Consider the following 23,961-nt stretch of genomic DNA (forward strand, 5'->3'; position numbering starts at 1 on the left):
AGAATCACGAACACAGCTCCGGGAACTGTTCAGTTGTTTTAATCAGAAAAGGTTGAAGTTGTAAGAAAAACTAGACTCACGTTTTAGTCAAAAACAATTTCTGCTCTTTTTATCTTGGAAACTTAATAAGCGCCCTCACCGCCGGTAACCGATTCATGTCCTGGCGGTAAACAAGCTAGAAGTAAGAACTCATACCAAAAGAATTAAATATAAATAGTAAAAAAAATAAATACAGGGACAGAAAAAAATTTTCCCCATAGAATCTTGGTGTAAACATTGGAGAAATTTATAGATACATTTAATATTAAAACATAAAAAAATGCCTAAGTCAATATTGCATGTCGATGTATATGCTTTATGTTCTGACTGATTGCTTAATTGAGATCATTTATTTTTTGTTTGCCTTTTTTTATGACACTACAGTTGTGTGTTTAGGTATTGTCAATAGTGGTTTTTTTTATTTCCTGTCAACTTTTAACATTTTTTAACACCAGTACCAGTTGTGGTTAGAAATTGACCCAAAAAAATAAAAATAAAAAAATGAATAAAGCAGGACAGGAATCCACGTAAGAGTGACGAATATCACCAACCTGCCATTTCAATTATCTGCCCCTTCAGGGTGACCACCCTCCAGCGTTTGTCCTTCTGAAAGGCCATCCTGGTGGCCTGCTCCATGTCTTGAGCGACCAGGGTGTCCCTCAGGGCGAAGTAGAACGCCGGTCTGACCCTCTCATCGTTTACTCGCACCATGTCGAAGAGGCGGGGGCTGTTTTCTGGCGTTCGAATGGAAGTCATGTTCTTCTCCCAGACCTTCATCTAAATCATTTTTTATTTTTTTTTTCAAAAAGCAGTCAAAAGGAGAACCAAAACCCTGTTTAAGTTTATAGAATCTTAAAGGTACACTGACTGAAGTTTCTAAGGGTTACATTACCTTGTCAAGGCCGATGAAAGTGGCGACGCCGATATTCTGCTCTTTGAGGAAAGTGACGCATTTCTGAGCCGTGTCGATCGTATCCACCACGATGTTGTCCAGAGCGCCGCAGCAAGATGAAACGGCCACATCGTACTTTTCATCTATGGCTCCAAGATCTCCCTATGAGCGCCAAACACACGTTTAAAACCCTACATTATGATTATGAAAAACAGATGTAGGAATAATGACAAAAAATATAAACAAATGAAAAGGTTTTCTGTAAAGTGTAAACAGGTTTTTACCAATCTTCCGTAGATTCCAGGGATCTTGCCGCTCTTCTTGAGCTGCATCAGAGCGTCCAAGACTTTTCCTCGACTGCGATTGGAGGACAGGGAGCTCTTGGCTTCGTCCACCTTTTGCTGCAGTTCTCTCACCACGTGCCTGGTGTCATTATCCACCTTCAGCAGCTGTTCCAACTCTTCCTGGTCCTGTAGTGAAACACGGAGAGTAAGTAAAACAGAAGCTCTCTCAGGGTTCCTGCAGGCTTCACCAACTCAAATTTAAGGCTTTCTTAAGACTAGTGTGACAGAAATTTAAGACAGGAATGTACAAAAAAAAAAAAAAGCATGTTTTATATCGAAGTAGTGCCAAGGTTTTGGGAACAAAATGCACACACAGCAGGGGCTGGCAACAGAGGTGAAGATGAATCCTGTCCTGCAAACAGAACAAACTTACACTTTCCCATGATAGACACAAAAAAGCTAGCTAGCAACGGTATATTAGCGGCAGCCTCAAACGACTCAAGTCACAGAATGGAACAAAAATGTCAAGCAAGGGGGAAAAAAAATACAATGAATAAAGATTAAATAGTGCTGCCATGACAAAATTTAAGATCTGTGATCAACTTATTTAAAGTCAACTTACATTTTTTGTAATGAATTTAAAATATTTTGAGGTCTTGATTTTAGATACATGATTTTAAGACTTCACGCTGATTTTGGCTTTTCTCCGTTGATCGTTTTACCTTTTTGAGCTCCTTTTCCTTCTGAGGGATATGGACCTGCAGGTCTTTGATGGCGGGCCGGCGCTCTTGCAGAGTGTCCGAGGTCGTCTGGAGCATTTGCTTAGCCGCGTTCAGCTGAGTCAGAGCCGTTTTGTGGCGGCTAAGGTAGATGTCGAGCTCGGACTGAGCGATGTCCATTTGAGAGCGGGTCTCGTTGACGGCCTTGCTGAGTTCCATGAGCTCTTTCTCTTTTTTCTGGGAAGTAAGAGCGGTGTTTAAAAAAAAAAAATATATATATATATAAGAACAATTGAAGGCTTCATTTAACAGATAATAACGCAGGGCTAATCTGGAACCTCAGCCAAGTCGTCAGCACATCTGCAACTACGCCCACACACCTCTTTGTCCTGTTGCAAGCCGCTCGTCTCTTCCTTCAGACTTTCCATCACTACTTTCAGTTTTTCTTCTTCTTTCGCTTTCTGCTTCTCCAGGTCTTCTTTTTGGGCCGTCGCTTCAGAGATGGCTTGTTCACTGCTGGCTGGTATGCCTCGCACTTCCTCCAGCTGAATAATGATCCAAACAACAAATAAAGAACGGTTAAAACTAAAGTAGACTGAGCCAATTTTACAGTTTTCTCAATTCAAAATGTGAGTATCCGTTGATTAAGCAGTGAATATTATGATTCAGGCCATTTTTTCTGTTAATTCTTGTTTGTAACTAGTGAAAATCCTAAAATAAGTCTCACAAATTTTGAGTTTTATTTTAAAATAAATATATATATATATATATATATATAAGTCGAATGAGAAAGAAATTCAATACAGAAATGTTACAGCCTATGTAATCATCTAAAAAGACTCGACTTGAAAGTTGTCCAGTGAGTTTTCACACCTTCAACAAGTAGGTAAGCCACAAGTTCCTGCTGAAGAACTCGTCTCTTCATATTACTGTATCAAAGCAATGGCAAGTTGAGAGAAATACGTGTGGTACAAAAATGTGCAAAAGTAACAGGAAAAACTGCTGTCTTGTAAGGACTGTGAACAAAAGCCCATTCAAGAGTTTGGTGGAACCTGACAAGGTTTGGAAAGCAACGTTAGAAGCGTGTTACCTGGGATAAGAAAGAAGAAGCAGAAGAAAAAAAAGGACTAGACTGCTGCTCAGTGCTCAAAAGTTCTTATTTCATCAAAGTGAATTTTGAACTTTGAGAGGTCAAGCTCCAAGAGTCTGGAAGAAGAGAGGTGAGGCACATAAGCCGTGTTGCTTGATGTTTCTACAGTCTGTGTCGATTTGGGGTGCCAGGTCGCCTTCTGCCGTTTGTCCACGGGGTTTCATCAAGGCCATCATCAGCGTAGCAGTCCATCCAGAAATGTTAGAGCACATCACGCTTCCCTCTGCTGACAAGCTTTATGGAGATGCACATTTCATTCTCTAGCAGGCTTTGGCACCTGCCAACACTGCCAAAGGTTCCAGTCTATTGACCATGGTACAACCATGATTAACCACCAGCAAATTCACCCGATCTGAACCACAGAGAGCTTAAAGTACTGTCAACAGGAAGAGCCAACAATGGAGGCGAGCTAAAGGCGGCTACTAAAGCGACCTGGGCTTCCATTACGCCACAGCAGACCCACGATTCTTTATTAAATAATTTAACTGTCAAAGAAAAATAATTAGGTGTTTTTTGTTTTGTTGAAGTGCTAAAATAAATGAAATGATAACCTATATATTATTGTGATGCATATAACGTCTCATCAACAAACTGTAATCCATGGAGCACATCACCTCAGATTTTAACACACATTGCACTGCGTCTGTCATCTCCATGGTTACCTACCTATGCATTTTGTAGTCTACTGAATACACACATTTGCTGCCGTTATGATGCAAAACCTACAAAGGGTGTTTAGTAGTTAGTAGATACGATGTATGCAACTTCAGCTCAAAGAGGGGAAAAAGGTATAAAAAAATAAAAAGCACAGGCGACGATAATCTGTATATGATGGAAATATATAATACTGTTCTCGGCTTCCAAAAGCAAGAAAATGTCCACCTAATGTGAAAATACTTTAAAGTACAGTGCTGATGGACAACATAAATAAGAAACTGAATAGATGTAAAGCTAGTACAGACCTTTAGGTCTAAGAAGATAAGATGGATGTAATTCCTCTTTTTCATCCGTTAGCTTTAATTACAAAATTTTTTTAATAATAACAAAAATTCATTTCCAAGCTTGTTTTGACTTTAATGAGATAAAATTTGAAACCAGGCCACTAATTTGCGCATTTACACTTTGAGGTTTCCAAGAGTCGTGATGACTCATTTTGATCTTGCAACTATGATGACAACCCTTTTCCCCTCTTCACTTCGGACGATGCCTGAGGCAAAAATAAGCAAGAAATTAAGAATTTAGTCATACAACAAGTGCAGTCTGTAAACGTATACTCAGAGCTGCTATAAATAAGAAAGCCAGAATGAAAATAAAAACGTAATAAATATTAGAAGAATCAATTTGGATACTTTGAAGACCTTTATATCAAAAGTACACTCAAAATTTAAAAACTAATATTTGACTCACACACACACATATATATATATATATTCTTTGATCGCACTTCTATTGTTACACATGAAAAGAAAAAAAAGGAAAAAGAACAAAGGGAAGCAACACCACAACCTCATTTAATTGTGTTAGGATTTAATTTAAGTCTTTGCCTGTAGTAGAACTGACTAAAGTCAGAACATCCCATTTTAATAACTCAAATACATAAAGCTCAGATTACTACCTGTTGTGAAAGTGTTATTTCTAAGAAACATGATCAGGAGTGTGTTTAATTGTCTGTGGATCACAATTCGGACCATTAAGCAAGCAAACCACAGGATATGATGCTCCATTTATTCATGTGGTGTAAGACCTGGAATAAATTTGATAGGAGGAGGTCCCGTTGGGAGGGGAAAGGAAAAAAAAAAAAAAAAAACACACAAAACAGACACACACACACACAAAAAAAATCTGTGTAAATTACCAGCTACTACACAATGCATTCTAAAGCAGACCGAGAGCACACATGTAATCAAATATAAGCACACGAAGACCAAACAAGCCCTGGTTAAGACTGCCACAACAGTCTGCATTTTGGCAGAGCTGAAACAAAGCAAGAATTGGCATCTGAATATATAGTTTATGTTGTGTAGGGTTAACTGCGGGTGAAATGTGAATGTGGCTGCTGGACGTGTTACACAAGCCAGGCCATAGTTGACTACCACACAGCAGAACACTGCTCCCCAGAGGTCAGGCTGCCTCTGCCCAGCTCCCCCTCTGACCAGCAGAGTTCCAGGAGAAAAGGCCCTCAGAGCTGGGAGAAAACGTCAGCCATACGTCCCTGAACAAATGATTTGGATCAGCTATGTTGCAAAAATAAAAGGATCGGCAGTTTAATCCATCAGGACAAAAATAGTTGAGCAAAGCACACACCCAGATTCACTCTGTGCAGCTTCGCAGCCCCCTAGTGTCTGATAACTCGTTGACAGTTTCACATTAGTTTTTATTTTTATTCCACTGATAATATCACTTTAATGAAATCACAAAAACCATATAAAACATCTTTTTTTCAAACACTGCTGGAAAGAAAATTTTCCAAGTAAGGAATTATTTGTACAGTACTTGTTTCACCATTACTGTAATTGATAAAAAGGAACCATTCCTTGATGCAAATATTCATGAGTAAAAATATCCATATTTTAAGACAAGAAAAGCTCCCATTTTGCTTTTTTTTTGGGGGGGGGGGGGGGGGGGGGGGGGGTATCGTAATCAACATGCAGTCAGACAAAATACTGTCATAAAAAAGCTATTAAAAAGGCTTTTTTTTAATATCAATTTGTATCTCTTCAGAAGCACAAGTTTTCACAAAAAATAAAATAAAAATACCACACTGCAAAAACACTAAATCCTAATAAGTAACTTTGGTGTAGATTCTGGTATAAACATCTTCGTACACATAAAATAAGTCAAAGCAAACTTACAGCTAACTTAGGAGCTTGTCTTGAAAAAATAAGTAATAATTCCTTAATATTGATATAAAAGAAAAAAGTTCCACTAGCAGATTATTTAATGTATAACACATTTCCACCCATGTAATCAATGAAATAATCTGCCAGACAAACTGGTACTTTTTCATCTCTATTGAAAGTCAGAATTACTGACTTAAAACAAGATCCTATATCTTGCTGGAAAGTTACTTGTAAGTAGGTTTTGACTTATTTTAGGTGTACCAAGATATACGTACTAGAAGCCAGACTGAAAATACTTAGTAAAATTGTATTTTTCAAGTGCGTTAAGAAATATTTTTTCCTTAAAGAGAACTTGATTCAGCCTAAAAAAATATATACAAAACAAATTATTTATAATTAAAAAAAGTCTTAATAAATAAAAAGGACTGACAGTTGTATGTCTCATTAGGGGCAATACAATCCCCCTCCAAACAAGCTATTTCACTACATCTGAGCAACAAAAACAGCAAACACCAAAATCCCCGTGGCTTCATTTCTGACACATTTTTAAAATTTATTTTATTTCTTCCATAGGCCACAACCAAAAACACACATACCAACCCCAGTAATGCCAGGGCTGTCTCAGCATTACTTTTTTAATTAAATGTGTGGGGTAAATTTAGAAAACAAAAGGCTAAAATTACACACCTCTGTCAGATCCAGTATCTGTGTGCCTCTGAACTGTGCTGCCTACAGTGATATTGTCAGAGTGACACAACTTATCTATTCCAGAGCAGCAAACACTAAAACCAAGTGAGATAAAGTCATTGAACTGCATGCTACAGTGGATCCGCTGCAACCTAAAGGCCAACACACCTTTTTCTGGTCTTTTTCCAGCTGCTTCTGCAGTGCCTTGTTCTTGCTCTTTGAGTGTTTAATCTTCTCACGCACTTCAACATCCTGCAGGTCCAGCTGGGTGAACTTTCCCTTCTGGGTCTCTATATACTTGTTGATCTTATTTTTTTTCCTGGTGGAGGAAAAGCATTTTTTTTTTTTAAAGAATTAAATTCTAATCAGTTTTATGGGGGGAAGAAAATCTATCAAAAGCAATCCTTAAAAAAAAAACACTAATAAATGGGGGGGGGCCAGGCGGGGAACAACAGTTAGTTTCTGTAACAATTTTTTTTTTTTTTTTTTAGTAAAAAGGTTCCTTTAAGAGAATAACAGTACATGAAACTCTGTCATGTTTCTACTCTTTTTCAAAGCCAACTAATTTACAAATAACTAATTTCACATAGATTAGAAACTCAAAGTGCTGATAAATTCCTCTAAATGTCTGAACAAGCAAATAAAAACCTACATTGACAGAAATGTTACTTAGTACACAAACCAGGTTACATTAGTAACAGAGGAAACAAGTTCAAGAAAAGCAGATTTCTTACTTTTCCACATTTTGGAGCTCTTGGTTCATTTTTTCCATCTCTTCTGATATCTTTGCATTTTTTTCAGTGAGCTCCTTGGTTTCCTCCAAAATCTTTAGCTTTTCCTGTTCTTTATCAGTCACACGTTTTTGTAGATCATGACTAAAGAAAAAACATTAAAAAAAAAAAAAACAATCAAATTATGCAATAATAATTTTTTTTTCTATTTATACACTTCATAATGGTAAGATATCAGCGAAGCGTCCCGCAGAGCTCTTGTTGGTCCTTCTTTTTGTCATATTTTGTCCTGACTGGAGCACAGAGGTGCTGCTGGTGTACTCACACATAGTACTGGTGGAGCTGGCTCTTGTGTTTGAAGATGTCGTTCTCCAAGGTGAGGAACTCCACTGCTTTATTCTTTTCCCCCTCCAAAGCATTTTTCTCCTTTTCCACCAGCTTAACTCTATTCAGCTAGGACAGAACAAGAAAAAAAACAACAAAAAAACAACTGATACTTTAATTTCTAGACAAAAGTTAAAAAAATAAATGAGAAAAATCCTCAATTCTGCGGTCTAATGAAATTAGGCTAGCAGAAACTATACCAGAGAGACATAAAAATAATTAGGTGCAAGCAGAATATAAATTAAATTCAATAAATGACTCATTTATGAGTAGGTGTAATTTAACTTTTGAGTAATACTTTATATCTGAATGTCAAAATGAGTGAGAGGGTCATCTCACAAAACAAAGTGCCTTTATATTTATTTCCACATTTATTATCTCATTTGTTCACCTCTAACGCCCGACTATGCAGTTTTACACCCCTCGCAAGTGTATGTACCTTTTCTCCCCTTTGCTCATTGAGCAGCTCGATGCGGCGAGAAAGAGTTTGGATCGGTTCTTTGAGACGGCATGAACCGATGATGTCCTCCAAGTACTCCAGCATCCCCTCATCATGCTCCGTCTGACCCTTAGGCTTCATCATGGCAATCTGCTCCACCTCACCCTACACACAGCCCACAAGAGCAGATTGGAAAAGGCGCACACGGATTCACAGTAGGGCTGCATAAAAATCACTAAAATTAAAATAATAATAATTTTTTTTTAAAAAACATACACCGATCTTTTTTTTAAAAGAATGATTTTTAAGACAGAGAGACAACTCTCTCTCACACAAAATTTTAAACAGAGTACACAAAAGTGTAAATAACATTACACAGCACAGAAAGACGACCTGATTCCACATTTTTTTTTAAATAAATAAATGAAAAATCCTGTCACTGAAAATCTCCAACTGTGAAGGGGTAAGTTACATGGTTACATTTGTGGAACAAAAAATATGCCGTTATTTCTGCTAAAATATCACAGCAACCCACCAATAATAATTTCCAGTGATGACTGGAAAAGTCACTTAAATTGTCATAAAAACAGATATTGTTCTTGCAAAAATAAATAGCGATGCACCGATCTGGCTTTTCCTCGCCGATGACGATTTTTGGTTTATTAAAAGCTCTGGCCTGCGAGTCTGATTCATCTTATTCTGAGGAATATCACACAGAAGAGACAAAAGATGTGCTCAAAGCTTTCTGATAATTGGAAATAGCTTCAAAACTAACAAAATGAGTTACACGATTATCTCAATTCATGTGTCAAAGCATGCATTTCTCTAACCTTATATTTTAAATCAACCTAAAAAAAAAATTTTTTTCAACATATATGCAATTGGTGGAATTGTTTATAGACCAAATAAGGGAGATTTCTTTATTTCTGATGCATTCTAAAAATATATGAGAAAAATAAATTAATTATAAAAAAAGAAAAAGAAATTCTGTATTTTAGCAGCCAGTCAAAGAACGGGACCAAGCAACAAAAATATTTGCCCAATTCCATTCCCTGGCTAATTGGTGCAGCTCTAAAAATGAGAGCCACTTAAACAAAACTGATATCTCTAAAACCACACACACACACACACACACACACATCCTCAGCTCTCCATTGCAACTCTATTCAAGTGGACATGTGCATTTATTTTTATTTATTGTAAATCACACGTCAATTAATAATATCATTATTTATGATTTTTTTTGTGAAATGCTTCTTTTTAGAGTCTCAATTTTTTTAAGATTTTTTTTTTTTTAAGAATGTATTATAAAATACTTGTTTTAATCTGTGAGAGAAAAAGCAGCCTTAAGAGTTGGGTGGTGGGGGAATCCCCACATCATCCTCTCCTCTGATCAGTGCACCAACTAGACAGCTTCCCCTTATTTACCAGAAGCCTGGAAAAGTGAGGTGACCTTGAAGACCAAGTTTAAACCTCCACCCATAGTCATGCAGCCGTGTCACCGACAGAAACAAACAAGAGGAATGAAAAAGGACACGCTCACATTGAAAGGAAAAAGTTCACCACTGAAATAAAATAAAGAAACCAAATGCAACTAAATTTGAATCATGTGCCTTCAGTTGATCAGTAATAACAGTCAGGTCAGATGCAATACACTTTGCAGGGGTAGGAGTGTAACATGTGAACTTTTTTAGGGTGACTGCAAAACAACACATGGGGAAAATATTTAAATAATTAAGCAAGAAAATATTATTTTCAAGAATTCAGTTTATGTCAGAGTAATATATATATATATATATATATATAAAGAAAAAATTAATAAAAATGAGAGCCATGGCAGAGGAAGGGTGTTTTACCCTGCCACCCTGAAGCAGCACTGCTAATATTGGTTTTTTTTTTCCCTCACACACCAATATTTACGTGCTGCTAAAGTGTGGCAGGTACATGAGAAAGGGAAGCTCCAACCTGTCCTCCACTGGTGGCTCAGTCCCCCAAAACAAAAACTCCCTCACATAGTGGAAAATCAAATCTGGTCAAATCGTATCTTTTCCTTAAAATTCTAAAGCAGCAAATAATGGTTCGCACCTTTTTCACATTGTTTCAAACCATGATGCGCTGCTATAGCAGTCTAAGGGATGGCAGAGCACTCTCCTCTCCTCTCCTCTTCTTTCCAACTCCAGTGCAACAGGTTATTCCCCCCCCCCCAAACACACACACAGAGACAGGCAGGGGATAAAATAATATTTTAAAACTATCACCAGGAAATGGGATGAGGCACAGGGACTGGTAAACAGAAGGATGGTCATAAGAAGGATAAAAAAATAAATAAATAAAAATAATAATAATAATAATAAAAACACAATTACCTGCAAGATCAGAAATCTGTTGTGGTCTAGATCAATACCGTGGCTGCGGAGTAAAGTGCCAACTTCTTTGAAAGTGGCCTTTTTGCCATCGATATGGTAGTAAGAGGAACTGTCTCTGTTGGCAGTCCTGGAAACATAGAACTTGCTGTTAGGGACGACTTCGTAGTCATCTCCTTCCTGGCTCAGGGGGGGGAGGGGCAGAAGACACAGCAGCAGAACAGAAGAGTTTAGGAGAGACTCAAACAGCTCTAAACATCCAGCTTTACAATTCACAGCATTCACAAAAAAAATCACTGGTTGTTACAAAGGGAAGAACACTGGAGACAATTAAGACTTAAAACTTCCAAAAACATCAGAGATCTAAACAAGCAACTGTAATGTGTTGGGGGAAAAATAATTTAAAAAAATTTAATAAAAATATATTGGTGCAATTTGTCACATTTAGAGAAGTTAAACATGTTCAGTGAAATGAGGAGATTGCAAATGCACAACAAAAGAGTTGGCAGCGTGCCTAAAAATTCTTTACTTTTGCAAACAGAGCTTGTATTTCAGGCTGTGTACACCACCTTTAAAAAAAAATTATTTTTACTTCAGAAACAGCTTTTCTGTGGGAGGAGGAACTCCCAGAAAATTAAATCATGAGTTTAACAATTTGATTTGATTTTTACAACACTTGTGAAGTGACGTAAAATGCTCTTTTTCAATGCAAGGTCAGCAAGGGGCAGAATTATTTACACACCCAAAGGCAGGGTAAAAAAAATATATATTTTTAAATGTGGAAAAAATATTGTTTAGGTTTTTCTTTTTAGCAGAAAATTGTCATCTGAATAGAATCTTTCGTGTCACATATATATTTACACTGCAGTAAAATAACTTGGGCTGTGTCAGCAAATTGCTAATTCAAAATTAAATAAGATAAAATAATTTAAAAAAACAAAACAATTGGCAGTAATTCAGGCAGTAACTAATGCGATGTGAGGTGAATATAGCATGAGGGGGTGTAAACTGTAACTTTCAAGACTGATGTGAGTTTGTGTTTAGTCACTGATGTTACAAATGAGTGGCAATTATATTATGACATCTGAATAATATTTTTAAAACTCTGACAATCATTTCAGTCCTGTTAAAAAAATAAAAAAATCTGCCTGATTGAGTTTCTCAGTTTGGGCTGAATATTGAACCGTATGAAATGAGTGTATGTTGTTTCAGTGTGAACGAAATATAGATAAATATACCTTATCAATAATCTTTTGAAAATGCACCTCCACAGTACAGCTTTGCACATCCTTGTGTTTATCAGAGCTGTGAATCAGCACTGAGAGCTTTTTCGATCTGATCTTTTGAGCTCTGTATCCAAACACAAAGAGCATTGAATCTATCACATTGGACTTTCCACTTCCATTGGGACCAATGATGCAGGAAAAGCGCTGGGAGACAGGTAAGGAAGGAGATAAAAATATAAGGAATCAATTATATGAAGATACACAACATCTACAACAAACAGTGTAAAGGTTGTATTTTTAGAGACGTGTGGTAGCATTTTATCTTAGTACATCTGTAATACTGAAAGTATTCCATGTGAGTGTAGTTAAGGGTTCATGTGTTAAAACCCAGCCTGAGCAAAAACCGTGTGAGCAAAATACAGTGGAAAGGCAAAGGTTTGAAGAAAGTCATAATTAAAACGGAACTGTGGGAACAGCAATAAATCACTTCTGGTTGAGAGATTCACTAACAAAATCAAAATGGAGGATTGTGACCCTCTCACTTATTTTTTTATTTATTTATTTTTTTTCCAGTATTGTGAAGCACTATAAAACTGCACCCTTTTCTAGTGTTTTAATATTTGTATGTATTCAACAACAGGGTAAACTAAAAAAAAAAAAAAAAAAGAAAAAAAAGCCAGGAAATAAAATAAGACCAAGACAAAAACAGTAAGGTTGACACTTAACACAAGTGATCTTATCAAACAGATTCAAAGCAGTTTTGCCCTGCAAGACATACAAAAAAAAAAAAAAAAAAAAAAAGCTTCACATCCATGTTTGGTCATACCTTGTGAAAAGGCCCCAGAATCTGCTCCCCTGCATAAGACTTAAAGTTGCGATTAACTAAATGTGTGATCATCAGGCGAGGAGCGCCCGGTTCATTGGTCATTGCTGGGGGCGGAGGTGGAGGGATGCTGCCGAGAATCTCCTCCAAACTTCGACTATCAACCGCCTCAGTAGCTTCCCCCTGAGACGGATCTGTGGCACAACAAAAGTACAACTTTTTATTCTTCTGGTGCGAGTCGCTTCAGGTGGTGTTGGTGGAGAGAGAGAAGAGGGGTGGTGGGGTGGGTGACTGGGGGAGGGGTGGAGGAGCGCGCATACACACACACACACAAATAAAACAAACAAACACAACACACGCAGCAAGTCTCGAGTGAAACAACGACCGAAGAGAGAAAGTTGACAGGGCTTATTTTCCTTTGTTCTGAAATTAAACGCAAGGCGAAAAAAAAAATAAAAAAAACACAGAAAAGACCATGAACCCACATTAATACACAAACGCTCCCCACGACAAGCGTTGATACCGGAGTAGATGCGCCACAGTCACTCGGTCGATGATGAATAACTAAAGTGTGTCCCGATCAAAAACGTCACAGCTCGAGTCATTTCTGACTGAAATAAATAAAAAAAAAAACACCAAAACAAACAGAAGTCCTCTTTTGGGAGGTAACAATATCGTTCAAACCATTATGTTGCCACCAGAGCAAGCCTCAACGACCTGTCCAAAAAAAAAAAAAAAAAAATCTTTTGTGCTCACATAAGCATAAACAAGCAAAATGAGTCGATGTTTGTGACTCGAACACAAGCAAACAGGCACAGAGTTAAGCATTTTCACCCATCCTAACTAGAACTTTCCAAAAGCAACACCGAAATGAGCTGATGTTGATACAATTTTTTTTTTACTTGATATAAAACGAAAAAAAACAAAAACAAAAAACAAAACACTTCATCTTTCGAAATAAACTACCTCGTTTGCAGGAGACATCCGGACAAGAAGCACCATCGTCGTTAACAAAATCATCCCCCAAATTATTTATGACGAGCACTTCAGACAAAAAAAAAAAAAAAAAAACTATCAGCCCATTCTAACTACGTGTTCGCAAGAAGAAGAAGAAGAAGAAGGAGGAAAAAAAAAAAAAAGCGACTACAGCTGAGCCAATTGGCCTTCACCAGTACAGCAACATACGCAAAGCAATTGACTGAGCAACTTATTTGGATTCAGAGACACCAAAACAGCCTTTGTTACTTGCCAGTTGTCGGCGGTGCCTCCTCTTGGCCATTGGAGTTGGTTTCTTGAGGGGGTACATCCAACTCGTCCTCAGAGTCATCCCGAGGCTGCAGCCCTTTCCTTTTTGGCTCCCTTTTGGAAGCAGTGGAGGTTTTTGCTGTTTTAGATGGCATGATATGAAATCTGAAGGGGCCATTGGAGGGAAAAAAAAAAAGGAATATCCATGAGCGAGGCTTTTTTGTTGTTGTTGTGCATGTCAATCTTCAAACTCCCATTATAGTCGGTCACTGGAGCTATTCTGTCAGGTTTTTTTTTTTTTTATCTTTGCCACAGCCAGATCTTACCGCCGCCCCTTTACTTGCTAATCGCTCTATTTATTCATATGCCAACACAGTAAGTGAAACAACAAAGTAAAGGTTTCTGGTGAAGATTAGGATGAATAAAGTCGCGCAGATTTGTTTGGGGGAGAAAAAAAAAAAAAAACTAATCCCTAATGTATAGAAGAAGAAAAAAATCGCAAGTTTCTGTAAAATCTTTAAAGAAAAAAAAAACAACCCTCATTCAATAACGTGCTGTGTCTGCATCTACAGTGGGGATTTTTTTTTTTTCATAGCGCCGCACATAGTTGTACAAAACAGAAGAAATGGGGAATAATACAGTAATATGGCGAACTTGAAAGCTCGATGGAGTTTCTATGCAAATAAGGTGAAATCGTTCCCTTTAGAGCCTTGTAACGCCTATGTTGCGTGTCCACTTCTGCGCAGCTAAACGGGTTTCTCAAACTGACAGTAATGTTAACTTTCAGTCCCACGAGTTTTTATGCTGGGGGGGCGGAGGTAAAATACTGAATAACCTAACCTAACCTTACCCCTGTGATAAGATGCATATTTATTACAGAAGTAATAAAACCTAAGCACAACGATAAATTGAATTTTTTTTACCACACGTTCTAAAAGTAAGCAGCTCGTTTGTGCTGGCTTTTTCGTACTTTTCACATCTTAGCATTAGGTAAATTCATGCTATTCAGCGGTGCTAATGGTAAAGTTAGGTTAGCAGCTAAAGCTAATTGATGTCAAATATCGAAGCGGAGTCTAAGATAACAAAATAGCCCAGTTTAACTTGCAGATCAGCCTAAAGCGACGGTAAATACGATAACGCTAGTTACTGTCAAAAAATATCGCTTACTTTAATAACGTAAAAGTATGATCAAAAATATCTCGCTAAAATGACTGTTCTAGAAAATAACGAACACATTAAAATTCGCAAAAGCCCTCCCGTCAATTTCTAGAGCTGCTCATGCTAAAATCTAGTATAAAACGTCGCTAACGGCAAGTTTCCCTTCGAAAAAAAATGTTGTGATTCCAGCAAATAGACGGTACCCACACATGACTCCCCACCAAAGTATCCTTAAATACCTTCTAAGTTATACACACGATCCGTCAGAGGTCCTCCTATCTGTTGCAAACTGTGAATCTAAAAAAGTATCAGAAAATCCAAAACTCGACGAAAATAATCCATAAAATTCAGCCCCGTATCACTCCGAGTCGCTTCCCATTTGAAAACTGTATCTTGTAAATGGCGCCTAAACTGCGCCGTCGAACCAAATTCGTTACAAACTGACGCAAGGCACCATGGATCGTTCGAAAGGGCAGGGCAGAAAAACGAAATTCAAAAAAAGGGGACGGAGCCAACTACGCAGCTCTTTACACCCTTTATGCTCACAAACCGAACACCGGTGTGAGAATGAAAAAAGATAGCAAATGCTTTCTTCAAAATGAAAAGTTTGGTCAAAACTTAAGAAGAGTAAAGATTAAAACCTAGTGTGTTATTTTCTGGAATATTCAAACGGTTGCTTGATTACAGTTAGACCCGCCTCTCAGAACAGTATTAATATATGCATATGAAAACGCATCAAACTTACTGAACAAGCGAATAACGTAAGAGAGACATTTGTCTGGGCGTAATTACGTGGAATTACTTAATAAAACTTATCTATATTTTTAAAATATATGAAAATGTCAGAGTGTGGAGACGTGAGTTGTAACTCTCGCGATAGCACACTTTTTCTTCAAAGCTTTTTCTCCTCTTGATTATATGGCTACCAAAAGTTAGCCCGTTTCGTAAATATTACTGCTCGGTAAAGGATGGGACTTCTTTGTACTGCATTGACTTATCGCATTATTTTTGAACAACACGTGTGGCGTTTACTGTCCTGCAGTAAATTCGATAGCGTCACAGTGATGGCCGTGCGTTTCTGAAGACGGTTACCAGCAGGATACACGTTAGCAACGGTGACAGCTACCTTAGCAACTGCACACCTCCTTCATCGTTAGGGCTGTCGGCGCATACAAACGGCTGTGTTACTGTATTAACAGGGTATGTTGATGCCTTTATTCGTGTACTTTGTTACTTTCAGAGCTTCGCTGAGCTAACTGCTTCATATGGTCTGTATCTGTTTATCAATAGTACTATCATTTGTGTTTTTTGTTCCTTTAGGATACAGAGTAAAAATGAGGCTGAAGACGTCGTTGCTGAAGGAACCAAAACATATCCTTTAAGTGATGTTATTACATTTATATGTTTTTGAGTTTGTTTCGAGCAGAAATGTGCGCACCGGATGACACATCATAATTTTCAATTATTTATACTGTTTTTCAGAGGGCATGGTTCAAGATATATCTATAAACATTACTTCTGCAAATGTTTATCTATTAAAATATAATTACATAACAATGTAAAGATTCAATAGTTAGTCATGCATAAAAATATTGTCTTTTACAATAAGCATGCTACTAAAGAAGTAGACCCTCTGATTCAAATGGTAGCAAACTGAAGCAAAGGGTATTGTTGTATCGTTTCTTAAAGTTTTAAATTTAATCAAAATTAGGCCTTTAAAATAGCTACAGCCTACTGTATAACCAGTATACAATTTGTACATTAGTAAGCCAATCACCTAAGTTGAACATTAGTTGATTTGTTGTCTCTTTAACTGAATTTTAATTAACTAATTAATTAATTGAGAAGTCGTTTGGCAATGTTATTTTTTAACTTGCTGTAGTTCTGTGTGAGTATTTTAGGAAATATTACACTTTGACAAAAATCTGTAAGGCCATTGATTCAGGGTACTATACAGCCCTGTCATAAGGAATCTGTAGGCAAACATTTATCCTTTTTTTAACACCTGAAAAAATATTCCCTTTAAACTTGCCTGTTTCAGTTTCTATGGGTAAATATATCAAAACATTCTTGTTAGCTTCCATGTCATAAAAAGTGTATATTTTACTGGGTTCATGTTGAATTAATGGGTTTTAACAATTGCATAAAACCCATCAATAAAAGGTTCTAAGAAGGTTACTGTACATGTAGTGTAAAAAGTCTTAAATTTAGCCTATAGCCTACATGTAGAAACCCTGTAACACCCAACTTGACCACAAAAAAATATATACAGTACAGACCAAAAGTTTGGACACACTTTCTCATTGAATTCAATGAGAAAGTGTGTCCAAACTTTTGGTCTGTACTGTATGTCTGTATATTCACTGGCATTCAGCAAGGTTAAAACAAGCGAAAAGAAGATGTAGTTATCTTATCCACATTGTCTTTCTATCCATCTATTAGAGCTACACAACATAGAAAATCACACTTATTGTTGCTGTATCACTCTTTGATATTTTGCTATCACAATGAATAGCCTGGACAAAATATTTGTTTCGTAAATATTTCCAGTCTCAGGCATTCATGTTCTGCATAATAATGACATATATAATAAATTAGACAGGCTCTGCTATCCAGTAAAACTCTGTATAGGTGTTTTTTCTGGTTTTTATCTGTGGTCCAAATAAAAACCTTTAAATAAAAACAAATAAACAAGTCAGTTTGTTTCCTCAAATTAACCACTCATTCACTCAAATCCTAATAACGTACTCGGGTTGTTTGTTCTTAACAGCATTTCACATAAGGAGCTTGTCAGTTGTGTTGGTTGGACCACAGCAGATGAGCTGTATTCTTGCAGTGAGGACCATCAGATCCTCAAATGGAACCTGCTCACCAATGAAACCGGCCTGGTGGTCCGACTGCCAGATGACATGTACCCCGTTGATCTACACTGGTTCCCCAAAACCGTTGGTGCCAAGAAGCAGACCCAGGTGGAGATTTCTGCCCTCACCAGCACAGACGGTGAGTCTTTATGTTCTTTAAAATTTCTCTTGCAGGCTGTATAGCTTTGTTTCTGAAAATTAGAATCTGTTTGAGTTGGTACAAGACAAATATTAGTACATGGGTTTTAGTCAGAGCTCTCAGTTGTGACTCAAATTCTTAAATTGTAACTCTCTTTTTTTTTTTTGTCTTACCAAATATGTTTCATCTTATATTCATAGCGGCACTTGCCCACAGTGCGTTTTATATTCGTTACTATCACTAAATCTGGTGACATCGATCACAGTTGCCTACAAGACCAAGGCTACATGACTCTGCGTATCTCTTCTTCATTCTATATTACATGCAAACACAAAGCGTGTGGATGCACTTTTATGACAGGCAATGTGTGGTCACATCTCTAATGACAGTGTAGGGTTGCATAAACGCACCCACAAACTGAAGCAGCAATTTTCTCTGGCAGACCAGAGACAAGTTATGATTCATCCCTGTTACGATTCACTTTTGCAACTTTCTTGTAGTCTTTGTCATTTTGCAGTTGCACAAATACTAGCTTGCTGAGGATACTGCTAAAAATGTGAAAAAGGTGAACCAAACCTTCATGCTTCTTTAAAATATTATGTAAATCAAAAATTTTTGTCAGAGGTTCTCTATTTATACCCCTTAAACATGTTTGTATTTTGTCACTCCGTAAACCAAGAAGGTCAATATTTTTTGTTAGGTTGTTTTAGGTGATGGAGAATTGTGCACAGTTGTGAAGTGGAATAAAAATGATAGTTTTCAAAATTGTATCCCCCAAAAGCCTGAAAAGTTTGGCATTCTTTTGCACCCAGGCTACTGAGTCAGTTCTTTGTAGAAACACAACAACTTCATGTTGGGTATATCTATACCAGTGTTGCACATAGTACAGACTAAACCCCCCCCCCCCCCCCCCCCCCCCCCCCCCCCTTTTTTTTTTTTTCTTTGCAAAAGAAGAAAGGCTCAATCAGGCTAGAGTGAGAGTGTCTGTGAGTGGCGTTTTGGTTGAGAATTTGGCTGGTCCATCCTAATGCAGAAATGTCTGTGGATCTAAACCATTCTGTTTTAGCTGTGGATTGTTTAATCAGGATTGTTGTTTTGCTGAAAGGTGAATCTTTGCACCAGTCCCAAGACTTCCGAAGCTTCTCACAGGCTTCTAGGATTGTCCTGAATGTGATGCTTTTAGATATCTAACGTTCTTTAGCAAACATCTGAGCCCTTCACAGAACATATGCATTTATACTGTCAACTCAGTACAGGTCAACTCAACTAACCATTTTGCTCTCTGTTGAATTCAGTTGATTCCACTGTGAGTTTCTTAAGGGATCTTAGAGGAAGGGAAATTTACTAAAAAAAATGTTTTTTTAATCTTTATTAAAATAAAAAACTATGAATTTCCTTCCACTTCACAATTTTGCAATTTGTTGTGACACATTTAATCCCAATCAAATACATTGATATTTGGGATTTTGGCATGACGAAATGTGGAAGAGTTTGAGGGTTGAGGATATTTTTACTCAGAGCCTTTTGGATCACTAAATTGTTGTAAAAGATAATTTTACACTTCCTGCACCAAGAATATGGATGTGATTTTGAGGAAAAACACAAGGATTGTCCCTATTCTTTTAAACATCAAATAGAATGTGACCTCTACAGCACTACAGACTCCAAATCTTAGGCTTTTAAGATGGTATTATGGGTCATATGTGAATGTATATGAACATGACGTTCATAGATAAATTTGTATTTAATGAGATGCTATTAGCCTATTGCCAAAAGACTAAAAGATGCACCTAACAAATTCAGTTTAAAGTCTTGAGTGTACATAGGGACTACCTGCAGCATCAGTAATATACACTTTTGTTGGGGTTTCCAAATTTAGAAATGGTAGAGAGCTACAGCATGCTGATTTGCAATTATAGGCTACCAGAAATTACATATTACATTCAGAATTTTTAATATACACCACCACAAAGTACATGTTGGGTACGCGTCTTCAATAGCAGTCTCCATGCCTGATCACCCTGTCATGTCTGGGGAACAGAAAATTGCTGAAGTTCAACCAGCAGAAACCTTTTGGTTGTACTCATTTGCTTCCTGTTCTAACTTTGCAATGTAGCCGATCGGGGAAATGTGGCCTTGTTCTTAACCATGTTTATTAGGTGTGTTTTTGATTTTGCCTTTACTGAATTAAAATTTTTGTCCATTCCTTTTTATTCTTTTCCATCTGTTTGATACGATAACAATGCAATAGAGCTATTCATCTTTTTTTAATAATACCATTTATAGTTCCTCATAAATATTCTACTGAGTGATTTTCTTTTTTAACAGGAAAGTTCCACCTGGTTTCCAAAATGGGACGCATCGAGAAGAGTGTGGAAGCGCACAAAGGGGCTGTTTTGGCTGGAAGGTGGAACTACGACGGAACTGCTCTAATCACAGGTGGAGGCATCACGGACACATTTCTGTTTCGAAAATGGACTTTTAATCTTCATAAAACATAAACTCAGTCATATCAGCTGTCCTATGATTCACTTTTTTATTATTATTTACTTAGCGGGAGAAGATGGACAAATCAAGATCTGGTCAAAAAGTGGAATGCTGCGTTCCACGTTAGTGAGCCAAGGTAAAGCTTCAGAAAACCTTTTTATATACAAACAAATTATAATTACGTCAGGATTGAGCAAAACGTTAAACCTAATTTCTCACAATTACCAGAGCCACATCAGCCTAGCCATTTGTCACACTAATTGAAGACTTAACAGATGCATGCCACACTTTTCAGATTTTTATTTTTGAGAAAACCGTAAAAAAAACAAAACAAGTACATTTACCCTTCCGTTTCACAATAACACACTAGTTTCAATTGTGCCACTCATGAAATCTCCATATAATGAAGCTTGTGGTGCAAATGGGGCAACAAACGTGAAAAAGTTCAACTGCTGTATTTGAGTTGCAGCTATTTGCAAATAAAAATAGAAGATCTTGTGATAAATGTCAATCACAGGAGTATTTGAACTAATAAGAGTCGCTGTTTCTTGGTTTTTCTCTACTGTAAAAAAATATTTTATTACCATATGCAGACAGATAAGCTTCATCTGTCTTTACTGCTGAGCTTCAACAAGCGACACAGAGTCCTACACCGCAGCCTAAATCTAAGTAGCACCACATTTTTTCAGTAAATCTGCCGTATTTGTGTGTATAACTCACTTTTGTGACGCTATCTGCTCACTTTCCTTATAATCAATATTAGACTGTTACCGAATTGCTTACTACACACACTGAAAAGTAACTAATTTCGTTTATTTCACGCTGCACAACCATGTCGTTGCACAAAGATCGGTGCGTGGTTGTGTGCATGTGTTAGGTCTTTTGGTTTGAAAGCGAGCTGAGATGAATGAGAGCAGAGCGATTTTCTCCAGTCATGTGGTTTTTTTTATTAAAAAATGCCTTAAAGTTAAAAAAGTTTTATAGTTTTTATTAAAAACCAATAAAGACATGCTCCTCTCTTCGTCATTGCTTCTTAATTGATTCATTATGTAGCTTGACTTATTAAATATTCAGTTTTTTAATAATGGGATGGACAATAAAAGAAAATCGGTGGATATAACATGCTTTGAGAAACGCATGGTACACCCCTGATTGATGGCAGGAGTTGTAAAAAATAAAATAAAATAAAATCTTGGCAGAGAAATGGCAATATACGGTTAAAGAACAATTTTCCCATTGGTTTGTTTTTTTTGAGTCCAAGTGGCTCGGTGGCTGTCAGATTTGCAGAGCACCTAGATTTAGTAGCGTACACACACAGCCTGCCACATGGCACCGAGATCGCTGCAGGTGTTGCTTCTCTTCACAGACTCCCATGCGCGCGCAGACATGCAGAAAGTGCAGGAGTGGGCTGTTCTCTTTGGCTTGCTTTGACCCATTTTAAAATCGAGCTCTAGGAAGAGGTTGGAACTGAGCGAGATGGGGCGTGGAGGGGAGGGGAGGGAGGGGGAGAGGAACTTGTCTCAACTCCTCTCATCGACTCCGTCAGATTTTCAGCTCACGTGACCAGTTGGCATTTTTGAGAAACCGCACGCACCTGGAGTGAGGTTAAATGTCAGTCACCCCTCCCCTTCGCACGTGTGTAGCCACAACTCAAATTGAAGCACACACATACACACACACACTTTCTTGTCTAACACTAACATAAATTGGGACATAATAGGCTTTATGCATTTCCTTAACCTCTTATCCTTACCTTTTAAAAACCAGGAAGTCTGGCTCTAACCTGAACCAGATTCTAATAGGAACCCTAAATTTAACTCCTAACCTTTGTTTAAGTGGCTTTTGGTTTCCTCAAAGTTAGCAAAACAAGCTCACAAGAAAGTTCCCTCGAGCTTGCGTTTATGTGTGCGTGCACACACGCGCTTTTAATGTGAAAGTTAGACTGATTTTCTCAGCTGGCTTTCCTGTAAAGTGTGCTGCAGAAAGACCGAATGAGGTGAAATCTCAGAGAAAATGTCATGTTGTTTGAAAGGGCCAATCAGTTCTAGTTGGAGACAGGAGGGAGAGCTTCCTCGTCCTAACAAAGTAAAAAGTCTGCATGTGTTGAAAGCCTGGTACTTTTTTCAGTATTTGTGATTTGGGATGAAATCCTTTGTGTCTGTATGTCTGCGTCTTCTCCAGGATGTCCTGTTTATTCGGTTGCTTGGGGTCCGGACTCTGACAGAATACTCTACACATCAAGAAGGCAGCTAATCATCAAACCTCTGCAACCCAGCACCAAAGTCATTCAGGTTTACAACCATTTGTTTATTTTTATCAAATGAATAAATTAGTCGTTGTGGTTTTATGTTGTTTTTTTTTTAAAGAGAGCAGTAAAAAAAAGAAACAGTGCACTGCAAAAGTAGTCATGGTTTTAACTTTTTACAAGCACAGACTTCATTGTATTTGCATGTTGGTTGGGGGATATTATGTGATATACCAGCACAAAGTAGGACATAATTGTTTACGGAAAGTGAAATGATCATTATTATCTTTTTCTTTTCTTTTTGTTTTTTACAAATTAAAATCTGAAACACGTGGCTTGCTTTTGTATTAGGTTAAAGTAAAGTAGTATGTAACTGTTTTTCTACATACTTTTTAAAACTGTCGCTATGTTGATGATGGTGGATAAACAGTCTTCCTGTAACGTTTAGTTGAGCGGCATGTACGCAGGCAATATTGACATCACTAAGACTTCTGGCTCTGAGAAGTGCACCACTCCACCAGGAGTGGTGCACTTTTCACAGTGTGCCCTGTAAAATGTTTGGAGCTATTGTTTTATAACCTAACTCTGCTTTGGATCTCACAAATTAGTTATGTTCCTTGGTCTTTCCAACGCTGTTTATTTCCAAATGTTCTCAAACAAACATCTGAGACATTAATAGATTGAATAAAACACAGATAATATTTAAAGATTAGCTGTTTTTTGAAGCCCATTTGTGGCACTAAATTTAATTTAATGTGCCAGAGTAAAGGTGGTTGAAAAAATGCCCTCCACTCTTTTCAGATTTTATGTTTGACATTTTGAAAAGCATAACTTTCTACCGCCTTCACAGTGATGCAGAACAATACCTTGAGTTTTTTCCACATAAAATCCCCATAATTTACACAAATGTTTGACACTGTGACCAGTTGCAGAAAGAAATGTAGGCATTAGAAAAACTGTTGTGTATTTACGCACAAACTGTAGTTTTAGAAGTAGCATATTTATTGCTCAGATTTCAGAAAGTGTTACTTTCTTCCAAGATGAAGTTTCCAAATACTCAACTTTTTTTTAATTTTTATTTTTTTATGAATTGTGGGAATTATTTAGTGAAGTTGTTCCATGCTAGTGAAATAAATAAACAAGTAGAAAAACGATAGCTCTTTTTTTATTTATTTTTTATTTCAGATTTATTTCAGCAAGTTTTTATTCACACACACTCACACTCACACACATTGCTTTTATTGCTGTG

General features: G+C 37.3%; 2 protein-coding genes across 7 annotated transcripts in view; one reads left to right on the forward strand and one right to left on the reverse strand.

Annotated features, from left to right (window-relative positions):
* smc4 (structural maintenance of chromosomes 4) overlaps window positions 1-23,961 on the reverse strand; it is a 33,146-nt gene that overhangs the window by 7,812 nt on the left and 1,373 nt on the right. The window contains exons 2-15 of one of the 6 annotated variants that reach the window (XM_032546155.1): window positions 15,220-15,277; window positions 13,827-13,987; window positions 12,581-12,771; window positions 11,767-11,958; window positions 10,532-10,708; window positions 8,166-8,330; window positions 7,668-7,795; window positions 7,346-7,486; window positions 6,780-6,930; window positions 2,315-2,479; window positions 1,938-2,171; window positions 1,216-1,401; window positions 932-1,093; window positions 591-816 (exon numbers count right to left, since the gene is read on the reverse strand). In XM_032546155.1, the coding sequence (XP_032402046.1) occupies window positions 591-816; window positions 932-1,093; window positions 1,216-1,401; window positions 1,938-2,171; window positions 2,315-2,479; window positions 6,780-6,930; window positions 7,346-7,486; window positions 7,668-7,795; window positions 8,166-8,330; window positions 10,532-10,708; window positions 11,767-11,958; window positions 12,581-12,771; window positions 13,827-13,977 (2,269 nt within the window). In that variant the 5' untranslated portion in view covers window positions 13,978-13,987; window positions 15,220-15,277. Of the gene's footprint in view, window positions 1-590; window positions 817-931; window positions 1,094-1,215; window positions 1,402-1,937; window positions 2,172-2,314; window positions 2,480-6,779; window positions 6,931-7,345; window positions 7,487-7,667; window positions 7,796-8,165; window positions 8,331-10,250; window positions 10,271-10,531; window positions 10,709-11,766; window positions 11,959-12,580; window positions 12,772-13,543; window positions 13,739-13,826; window positions 13,988-15,219; window positions 15,399-23,961 lie in introns of those variants that run through there. The other 5 variants (XM_032546154.1, XM_032546156.1, XM_032546157.1 and 2 more) reach the window with 5 other exon arrangements.
* Window positions 15,860-23,961, forward strand: part of ift80 (intraflagellar transport 80 homolog (Chlamydomonas)) — a 52,920-nt gene continuing 44,818 nt past the window's right edge. Inside the window, exons 1-6 of the mRNA XM_032546165.1 lie at window positions 15,860-16,180; window positions 16,301-16,351; window positions 17,759-17,980; window positions 20,309-20,419; window positions 20,535-20,603; window positions 22,649-22,758. Of these exons, the coding sequence (XP_032402056.1) occupies window positions 16,315-16,351; window positions 17,759-17,980; window positions 20,309-20,419; window positions 20,535-20,603; window positions 22,649-22,758 (549 nt within the window). The 5' untranslated portion in view covers window positions 15,860-16,180; window positions 16,301-16,314. The remainder of the gene's footprint in view (window positions 16,181-16,300; window positions 16,352-17,758; window positions 17,981-20,308; window positions 20,420-20,534; window positions 20,604-22,648; window positions 22,759-23,961) is intronic.

The sequence above is a fragment of the Xiphophorus hellerii genome, chromosome 18, assembly GCF_003331165.1.
Source record: "Xiphophorus hellerii strain 12219 chromosome 18, Xiphophorus_hellerii-4.1, whole genome shotgun sequence".
Taxonomy (NCBI): domain Eukaryota; kingdom Metazoa; phylum Chordata; class Actinopteri; order Cyprinodontiformes; family Poeciliidae; genus Xiphophorus; species Xiphophorus hellerii.